We start from the raw sequence: 10,346 nt of genomic DNA on the forward strand, positions 1-10,346 counted from the left end.
TTAAGATTTATCTTCTATTGGTGGTGTTATTACTAATCTTCTTGTTTGCGCAGATTTGATAAATCAACTAAAAAGGGTGTGTTGAATGGCTATTTCCTGTGGTTAGTACTTGGCTATGCATTTGGTGGGTCTTCTTTTCCCTTTATTCTGGTTTTGTTACTTTTCTTATTCTTGGAAGATTTTTTTTTCTAGCATTTATGATCGAATTTATTACTTCTACTTTTTAAAATGTTGGTATGGGTTGTAACCATGTGTCTATTTTTAATTATAACTCTATAAAGCTTAATGGCATGTTCTTCACAGATTCATCATGAAAAGCTTGCTTGGTTTATTGAAGTTTGTGGTGTTTTGGATGATTTCATCATGATTCAAGTACATTTTTGTGGATAGAGCTAAAGGTTAACTTAGCATAATAGATATTGAGAACCTATGATCAGAACATAGGCTTGTTTGTTGGAGACCATGGATAAGATGCAGAAAGGAAAATTAGGGCTGCATTTTATTAGGGAATAAGAAGAAATAAAGGACCTGTAAACCACCGAACACTCCTTGAGCACTGGGTTAAATCACCTTTCCAAAAGGGAAATTTGGTATCTCTGAAAAGTTGGTACATATAAATGCTTCACTCTTGTCTTCCTAATCCATTTAGTCTACTTAATTCAAAAAGAACCTACTCCCATTAAAGGGTGGAATAGTTTAACACCATTTTTTTTCTCCAAGTTATTCCATTTAACCCAGGTAATCAGAATTTTTGATTCTTGAACCAAATGCTGCCTAAGAATTTTTGCTGAATGAGAAGAAACAAAAGAAGAGGATTGAAAAAAGAAGGGAAGAAGCATAAAGTTTGCTTCTCAAGGCTGTCTTTTCTTTGTTTGCATGATCTCCCAGACTGTGCCTTCTATCATGTTGAATAACCAAAATGCCCTCAGGGCACCTGTCAAGCCTGATGCCATCGGCATGGTTTATAGGCTGCTCACAAGGCATCTAAAATCTTTTGTTAAAGCTCAGATACATTTATAACAAGTCAACCGTGTAGATGTACAAATCATCTCATTGAACCTCTAGAGATAAGACCTTTTTTGAAGCTTGAAAGAGCATGTAGCTAAGTCATCTCAGATACATTTACACTTTTTTTTTGGATACAATAGCAGTCCAGCTTAATGGTTATTGTTGCTTATAAAAACATTGGATCATTTCCTAAATGCCTTTAATATGGAAGGGCCTAAAGTAATCGAACCTAGTTCATATTGGTCATGTTGAAACTACATGCACAATTACAAATTTGCCTGGAAGCAATGCTTTAAGTCTCAGTACTGGACTGTGAGCTGGTAACTTACCACTACAGGTTGTTCAGGTATTATACACTCCTGTGAGGACATACGATATGCTATTGGAGTCAGAACAGTACCTGTACCATGTGTTTGTATGGGTGCGTATCTAACCCTTGTACCATATTGGGTGAGAATGGTGCAATCTGCGCTGGCCAGTACAAGTTTTCACTTTAAAACCTTGCATGAAAGTTTACATAATCTTGCTCCTACCACATTTCCCTTGATGTTTTTGTGGACTTGGAAGTTGATGTTTTCTGCTTTAGACTTAACAGAAAACTAATGTGATTGAATATTCTTACTGTTTTTGTTCATCTTATTAGATACTCTGGTCAATTTATATTCATCCTTAAAAGGCCTAACAGATGTTTTATTACTTTAAAAGCTGTCTCTTGTGGGAATAAATTCAGCTAAAATATGGAGTACAACTTTAACTGATCGACACTCTACTGAATTCTAAAACATAGCATTGATGGGAAGGAGGTGCATCAGTGGGACCTCCGTCTTTTATTTGTTTATGTTGTCCAAAAGAAGAGAACCAAATAATAGGAAATGCATGAGATTGCAACTTTTTTTTTTTGTTGTTGTTGTACAAAAGCAGAGAACAAAATAGGAAATGCTTGAGTCCACCTGGTCACCTGTAACAAGCATTTTGTCCTAAGAAATGTCTCCCTGTTTTGCAGGCTTATCCTTGACATATCTTGGCTTATACCTAATGAATGGACATGGACAGCCTGCCCTGCTCTACTTGGTTCCCTGTACCTTAGGTAATGAACGGAATCTACTTGTTCTGGTTGTGAATATTTAAATCCTCCATTGATCTATTATGATGTCGTTCATGAATGATATCCATTTCTGGGGTTAAATTATCAGGTGTTGCTGTTATTTTGGGTGGGATAAGAGGAGAACTAAATGATCTTTGGAACTTAAGAGAGAAACATTCTGATACCAGTCCTGCTGGAGATGTTTAAGCACTACTCTGCTGAATCTCATGACAGATGTCCATCAAGCTTCATCAACATACTGATGCCATCATCTCAGCAGAAACTGCTGGAGAACTGCACTCCTTGCTACAGATTATTAGATCTGACAGAGACGAGAAAGAGTCAGGAAGCTTGTTGCTCAAAAGATGTAGCAAAGTTTGGGAACAACTTCTCCATCCTTGATAACAAGCTAATCATCATCCAATTGCTTCATCTCTTTTTTGCCATCACATGTGATGTGGTTTTAATCTTGTAATTTCACAATCGGATTGGCATTTGTGATGTTCATGTAGACAATTTGTACCATCATTGTATTTATAATATCCATCAGGTAACTTGTTGAAAGATCTTTTGTTTCTTTTTTCTACCTGGGCGCTTTCTCATCAGTTCTGCTCCTCTAATAAAAATCAATACTTCCATTTCTGACAGTCAACTGTACCTCCCCATCTGCTGAAGAACAAATTGGTCTTCAGGACTGTCAAGATGAATACCTCTTCTTCTCTTGCACTGGCAGACCATCACAATTCGATGAAGGTTTCAAATAATGCCCTCCATTGTTTCTTATTGCTTGTTGTTGCTCGAGTTACTTAACAATATCTTTTATAAACTCATTGCCATTGTCAAGATGATCATATAATAAGATCGTACAACTTTATTGAGAATTAACTCGCTCACATGACAATCATAAGTGTTTTAGAGGATTACACATGCTATAAGATACCAAGAACAGATATGGAAACACAGGACTTATTCCCACGCTACAAGATACCCAGAGCAGATATGCAAATCTGCGATGTCCTAGATAGGTAGGTGTAGGTGAACCTATATGAAATAAGGGACCGTTGCTTTCTTCTCAGAAGGCAATGGGCTCGACTAGCAATGATGTGATATGATCTTTCATTGTATCCAAAGCATGCGTGTATGAATCATACTTTCTGTATATGGTTTCCATCATTCGTGCGAGGTTGATGATCCGCATGATCAAAGACGTTGGCATGGCAGCCATATGAAGACACTCATGGTTCAGAATTTTCCATTCGTCTTCGATCATCCCCAGTAGCTTCTCACATGCCTCCTGCACTGAAGTGCCATGCTCTTTAACGTAGCACTGGACAGCCGATGAGACATGCTTCCTCTCTTGTTCAAACTACATGATTTAGAAAAGAACGTATAACTAAAACAATTATACAAAACAACCTAGAAAATGGGCAAACTAAGACCAACATCCTGGGGCTTGGCTTATAAACAAGGCATGTTCCAGCTGTGTTTAATTAGCATGCAAAAAAAGATCATGCCTGGTGTTCAGCTCAAGTACCAGCTTGCTCAAAGTGGATTGCAAGCTGAACTTGAATCCTTATAACTGACCTTGGCCTAAGCTCAGGTCAAGCTGCAGCACTCTGTATACCAAGATGATCAAGGTTAAATAGCTCAACTCATTAGCAGCCGAGAATGGCTTAGGTAAAACATTATTACCTCATTGGATACAACATCATCCAGGAGCCGGCAGATCATGGATATAGCCTTTATGATTCTTGGGAAGCTTGTAACCCAATCGAATGCCTCCTTCGTTGCTTCTTCTCCCATACCAACAAAAGAAGCGCATGATAGTATAGCATAGCAACAGGAGATCAGTGAAACATTCAGATATTCTTTAAGAGGTGGCTCGTAACCTTCATCCCTCCATTTGGCTTCTTCAAAATAAGCCCTCGATAATTTTTTGAGCTGCATCAGATTCAAATCTCAACAAAACTATGCAAATCCTACTATGTTCTCTGAGCCCAAACAGTAATAATGCACTTTCCAAGAATGACATGAAAAATGAAATAGCTAACGTTGATGGTGATTTAGTAGATATATATTTAGAGAAGGAAGATTAATAGTCGACTCAGATTCGAGATGCATGTTATCATGAGTTGTTTTTTTTTTTGACAAAAATTATTCCAAAAAAAAAGAGCTTGATGATATGATAAGGTAGTTATCGTACTGATTCTTTAAGATAGTCCACTCTATATGAGTTTCCCTCCTCTGCGAGATCGTCCTCAAATTCCTTGAATGTGTTATATAGATTAAGGAAAAGGAGTTTAAAGAACTCCTCTAGCTGATCCGCTGCCTCTATGTCCCATCTGCATGCGGGTACATCTACTGTAGTTAGCTTTTATGTCATATACTATGTTTATTGTCTATTCAACTTCCAAAGGTTTCTTTTGAAAAAACAAAAAAAAAAAAAAAAAAAAATCAAGTGCTGATAGGAGATGCTCAAACCTTTGGATTACTTCAGTAAATGTCTGGAGTTCCTCTACCGTTCCATAATTATCATAGATATCATCCATGATTGAGAGTAAAGCGATGAACTTTGTCATATAAATTCGAGCTCGAGAATAATGAGGCTCAAAATATACCCCAAGAATCCAAAAATAACACTCGACTACTCTGTCCCTGCTGAAGGTTAGCTTTTTCGCAAGGCCAAGTGCTTTCCACCACCTATATGAGATGCACAAGGTGTGCCAAATTTATTTTAAATAAAAATGCAACCTCAATAAAATCAAAGTGCCACAAAAATGCATTATGTACGATTGATGTAGGGAGGAAATACTTAAGTTGGTACAATATTACATACAAGTAACATAGTAAAGACTTAAGAGACTTCATCAAAAATAGATAAATGAATGAATGAATCTAATCAGCAACCTGATGTTCGTAACTTGACAGATGGAAACTTACATGGAGATGCTCCTGACTTCTTCTCTATGAATTGATTGCAGCACATGAAAATCCAACTTTGCGAGCTCCAGTACCACATTAATTCGGCTCTCATCTTCTTGGTAAATGGAGATATAATTCTTTGCCTCTAACCTCCCCATTCTCCTATGTAAAGGCACCTCAAGGGCATCTAATACTCGTGTTGCAAGAGGTGTTCTCATCTGCCTTTCCATGGACTTGAGATGTACTTTTGCAAAATTAAGTGCTTCATCCAATACATCATCTTCTAGGGTGCCAAGATAAGCAGCTTCATATAGGCTTAACAAACCCTTCACATCATTTCTTAAGGTAGCATTGAAACCCCCTTCAACTTCTTTGAACTTGATAAAAATATCTACATAAAGTTTGTGCATCTTATGTGAGGAAACATAAAAGAAGAACAACAAAAATAACTGAAAATTGCTTACTTGTGGATATGTTATAGCCATGCTGTCTCAAGAGTCGAAAACGAAGGGCAACAGCATGCAAATCTTCACCCTCAATATGGGCATGATATATTTGGCTTAGTATCTCATCTATCTCCTTTTCAAAGTGATATGCCACTCCCAGGCGTTGAAGTGCATCAATTAATTCCATCTCTTGCAAGTGATCATTAGCATTTTTTAGCAAGTTCTTTACTTCCTCTTTTAGCTCTCCTATCCTCTTTCCAATACATGCCTCTGATTTCTGCAAATATACACTCAATATTATGAAGAGATAAATAAAGTTACAGCATTGATCTTGGAAAGTGCACGTTGGTCATTGATGGATTGTTTCTCTGTGTAAATTGGTCTTTGTCCTTCCTTCTACATGCAGCCTCCGTTAGTAGGTTTTGTTTCTAATTCAAAATTATTCATTCAAACAAAGTTGCATTTTTCCAAGGAAAATAAGAATATATTAAGAGTTATATATATATATATGGGTTTTTTTTTTCATAGATACTCTTCTAAATATCGAATTTTACACGAATATCCTTCCAAAATTGATATTTGTATGTATACCCTCGTAAAACTCTATTATTGTACAAATACTTGCAATCGGTTGTTCTAACGGTATTAAGAAAAAGCATATTTATATTAAAAAAAATAAAGTAAAATTTTAAAATTATGCTATTGCCCCTGTATTTTTTTTTGCTATCGGGATCGCGATCTATTTGCATGTCTACCCACTAAGGATATTTTAGTCATTTTAATTTGAAACCATTAATTTTTTAACGTTATTAGATAGCATGGGTAGATATGCAAAAATAAAAATAAAAAAAAGTAGAATGACAAAGCAAGTGTTTGACAAGGGTATACGTACAAATATCAATTTTGGAAGGATATTCATACAAAATTCGATATTTAGGAGGGTATTCATGCAAAAAACCCTATATATATATATATTAGCTTTCTTGAGAAATTTTAGAGTTTACACTCTTGCTCCCTCTCTAAGATATGAGAGTAAATATAAACGGTTTAGGATCTTTGTATCACTTTTGAGAGTCCAGATAAAATTACAAAGAAAAAAGAATAGAATTAATTGACTGTCAGATCCTTGAGAGAGTCCCAAATCCTGATCAATAATAGAATATAAAATATCATGTCATGTGATTGCATGCGAGATGATTAGAACTCTAGGTGATGGTGGATCGCCCAGAGTTCACTTTATATATTGTATGCTAGAAGTTTTAAATTAGGCAAGATAGCAAAAAATATATGCAAACAATTGACTCGTCAAGTTTGATTTGTTGAGGATGTCCGTATATAGCACATATTCAGCTTACATGAAAATTGCATGAAAATTTTTAAATAGATACGCAGATTCCAACACATATTCAGCTTACATATTTGGTGGCACATATTTGGTGGCACCTTACCTCTGAAGAGAGAAATCTGACTCATGACAGTGGCACTCCTACGTACCTTTGTTGGCGACTCTCATAGATGCTGATATATATAATAAAACACACAAAATTTATATGAACTCCCTAGCATAGAAATTTGCATCAATTGAAAAAACATCAACAGGACGAGGTTGAAACAAAAACATTTTTCAGCGTGTGTCTGCCTGTTACGAGGTTCAAAGGACAAACATCTGTGTGGAGGAGAAAGAGGTAAGCTGAAGCTTCGAGAGTAATGGATAATTTTCAATGAAGTAATCACCCCAAACGGTAGGGTGGTAGTTTGCAAGGCAACGAATGGTTTCATCACCACTGCATGGCACTGAAGAATGCTGTGCAGAGCCGTGGGCTTCCATCACGCTGCTCGATATATAGAATAGAAATAGGAAGTGATGATCTTGGGTGAGGGAACCCTCTTTGACCTCTATAGCTATAGCTGGTGAGATGGGTTGCGGGGCATTATAAGGAGGTACAGATGGAACCAATGGTTGGTTTATTTGTGATGGACCTATCCTGAGGAAGTTGTTCTGAAAACCTGATGGACCACCTTGATGCTGAATAGGTTCATTCTGCTTGTATGAGAAATTTGGGTGGAATATATTATCAGGGTGGTAAACTGGGCTGAACGAGTTAGGAGTGGGCTTCTTAAAGGCAATATATGAATTTAGAGCATTTGCTTGCTCGATCTTTATGGTGGGCAGAATAGGGCAGCACTCCACTAGATGCTCCGGACTGTTACACAAGACACACAAACTATATAACTCGTGATCCACTTTCATGACGGGATTTGATTCTTTATATGACCCTGAACTAGTGGACACAGTGAAAGCATCAAACTTTTTGCCTAAATTGTTTACTCCAGTCACCAGATTGAATATAACATTTTTGAAATCTGGGTCTGCTTTCATTTCATAATTACCTGGTTTTCTAGATCCGAACTCATCTCTATTTATTTCCTCACCATAGCTACTCCAATTTTGGGCATTTTCAGCTAAGTCAACAAGAAATTCATAGGCTTGATCTGGGGTTTGGTTCATGAACCTACCTTTGTGCATGGACTCGATCATGTTTCTATGTGCCGAAGGTAGTCCTTTGTAAAAGAAATGTACTAGATCAGCCTTGTCAAGCCCATGGTGCAGGCACTTGACCAAAAAATCATGGAATCTTTTCCAAAGTTGGAAAAATTCCTCCTCAGATTTTCCATCAACTGAAAAAACATCAACACGAGGTTGAAAAAAAAAAACATTCTCCAGCGTTTGTCTGTTACGAAGTTCAGAGGACAAACATCTGTAGCGTAAAGGAGAAAGAGGTAACCTGAAGGTTCGAAAGTAATGGATAGTTTTCAATGAAGTAATCACCCCAAACAGTAGGGTGGTAGTTTGCAAGGCAGCGAATGGTTCCATCGCCATTGCATGGCACTGAAGAATGCTGTGTAGATCCGTGGGCTTCCATCGCCATGCTGCTCGATATATGGAATAGAACTAGTAGGCGAAGATCTTGGATAAGGCTGGGGAACCAAGCAAGGGGTATATATAATAATTTATAGCGGTACATACCTACCGCCATCACGCTCTGGAGAACTGTTGGCTTATGGGAAATGGAAGACACGATGCGAGAGTCTCGTCTTCTTTTCCATTAAAAAAATGAGAGCCTCACCGATATGCGACGTTGGCGGCCTGGGGTTTTCAATGCAATAATTAATGGAATCGATTTGTACATGATATAATCATGCATGCACCATGGGACTACCTTCCTCTCCTTTTTTTTTTCTTTTTTTTTCCCCCCCTTGTCATGGCCTTTGGAACGACTCTCTCCCTCTCATGCACAATAATAGCTGACATGGATGAAATTAGAGTTCTTTTGAAGGATCATCAATTTCTCAAGATAGGAAAAGGAGATTAGCGAGGTTGGATTTCTTCTATCCTATAAAAATTGCTTCCATTTAAACTCTACCTTAATTTTAAGATTTAGACGTGGCAACCAGGAAGTAATGAAAAGTACACTTTTTTTTAAGATTATGTATTCCTACTCCAATTAATTAATGAGTAGGAATGAGTGATGCCAATAACCGTTGCTGGATCTCCCTCCAGCATAACAGCTCTAGCCTGCAGAACCCGCCAAGCATAACCCAGGCTAGCCCAAGCCGCCCTCAACTCAGCCCCAGGGACTGAGGTGTTGAAGATCTGGCAACCATCAGTTGCAATTACTCTAGAGTCCGGACCTCTGATAATAAGGCCGATACTATTTCTCCTACCACCATTCAGTATACATCCATCGAAATTGACATTGAGGAAACTCGAAGGTGGGGGCTCTCAAGTGAAAAGCACCGTATGAGATGCTTCATGAGCAGAAGTAGAGCTACAGATGTCTCGAGTTATCAAAGGTACATCCAACAGATGTACTGAGCAATCTCAGCCACCAGGAACTGGGGCCGCTCCACAACGAAACTCGGCGGAGGACAACCCTCACCAAATGTCCATGCGTTTCTGGACAACTAGACCGGATGAGCCATATAGGTCATCTCAATAGCCTCCTGTCAGGTCCGCAGGGCAACAGCCCACTGTCTGAGCACATGCAGAAAATATGTTGAGTGATACCAAACATCCGGTGGAGTCGTGGCAAGCCTCCAGATTCTCCTTGCATGCTGGCACTGGAATAGAGTGTGATCCACAGACTTATCTATCTGACACTCTGGGTGAATGTCTAGGCCCCTCCTACTCAGCATGAACAGTAGGGTGGTGGCGTGCAAGGAAACGAATGGTTCCATCATTGCCGCATGTCACTGAAGAACGGCGCGTAGAACAATGGGCTTCCATCGTACGGCTCTCTATATGGAATAGAACTAGTTAGTGAAGATCTAAGATAAGGGTGTAACATAAAGCGAGGGGGCATATGCAATAAATTATAGTGGCATGTACCTACCAACCATTATCTTCTAGGAAAATATTGGATTGTCATAAATGGAAGATAAAACACGAGAAGTCTCATCACTTCTCGTCAGCAACTTGGGGGAAAAAATGATAACCATATATTATGAAGCATGCTATCCTCGAGAAAGGAGGGCCACACGTATGGACATGCTGAGTTGGGGGACCGGGGCTTTCGTACACGATTTAACCATGCATGCACTATAATTTCAGAGCACTCCAACATTGGCTGAAAGCTGCAATCTTAATGACATATGGGTGATATAAACTAAGTATTGGTTTTTGATGAGGTTACGTTAGCTTATTTTTATGCTATAGGAGTAACTCCCTTTAGCTTTTTTTCCCCTCTTTTCCTTGCCATGGCCTTGAAGGCTAGAAAAAAACTCTCTCTCTCTCTCTCTCTCTCTCTCTCTCTCACACACACAAAAATGGCTGACACAGATGAAAATAGAGTTATTTTGATAGAGCATTCTCTGGAGATAAGAAA

At 38.3% G+C, this 10,346-nt stretch overlaps 2 protein-coding genes across 7 annotated transcripts in view; one reads left to right on the top strand and one right to left on the bottom strand.

The window, feature by feature from the left end:
- LOC103715213 (signal peptide peptidase-like 2) overlaps positions 1 to 2,656 on the top strand; it is a 52,780-nt gene extending 50,124 nt beyond the window's left edge. For 3 of the 6 annotated variants that reach the window (XM_039128361.1, XM_039128362.1, XM_008802774.3), the window contains 4 exons: positions 54 to 124; positions 1,355 to 1,429; positions 2,012 to 2,095; positions 2,202 to 2,656. In XM_039128361.1, the coding sequence (XP_038984289.1) occupies positions 54 to 124; positions 1,355 to 1,429; positions 2,012 to 2,095; positions 2,202 to 2,299 (328 nt within the window). In that variant the 3' untranslated portion in view covers positions 2,300 to 2,656. The remainder of the gene's footprint in view (positions 1 to 53; positions 125 to 1,354; positions 1,430 to 2,011; positions 2,096 to 2,201) is intronic. The other 3 variants (XM_008802773.3, XM_039128363.1, XM_008802775.3) reach the window with 1 other exon arrangement.
- A 287-nt stretch (positions 2,657 to 2,943) lies between these two features.
- LOC103714132 (alpha-humulene synthase-like) lies at positions 2,944 to 8,444 on the bottom strand. Its single transcript, XM_039128360.1, has 7 exons — positions 8,247 to 8,444; positions 5,479 to 5,737; positions 5,033 to 5,405; positions 4,574 to 4,792; positions 4,296 to 4,434; positions 3,785 to 4,033; positions 2,944 to 3,458 (listed from the first exon to the last, which is right to left on the bottom strand). Exons 1-7 carry the CDS (start codon positions 8,388 to 8,390, stop codon positions 3,165 to 3,167), a joined length of 1,677 nt encoding a protein of 558 aa, XP_038984288.1. The 5' UTR covers positions 8,391 to 8,444; the 3' UTR covers positions 2,944 to 3,164.
- Positions 8,445 to 10,346: the final 1,902 nt, after the last annotated feature.

Source organism: Phoenix dactylifera, chromosome 7 (genome assembly GCF_009389715.1).
Source record: "Phoenix dactylifera cultivar Barhee BC4 chromosome 7, palm_55x_up_171113_PBpolish2nd_filt_p, whole genome shotgun sequence".
Classification (NCBI taxonomy): Eukaryota; Viridiplantae; Streptophyta; class Magnoliopsida; order Arecales; family Arecaceae; genus Phoenix; species Phoenix dactylifera.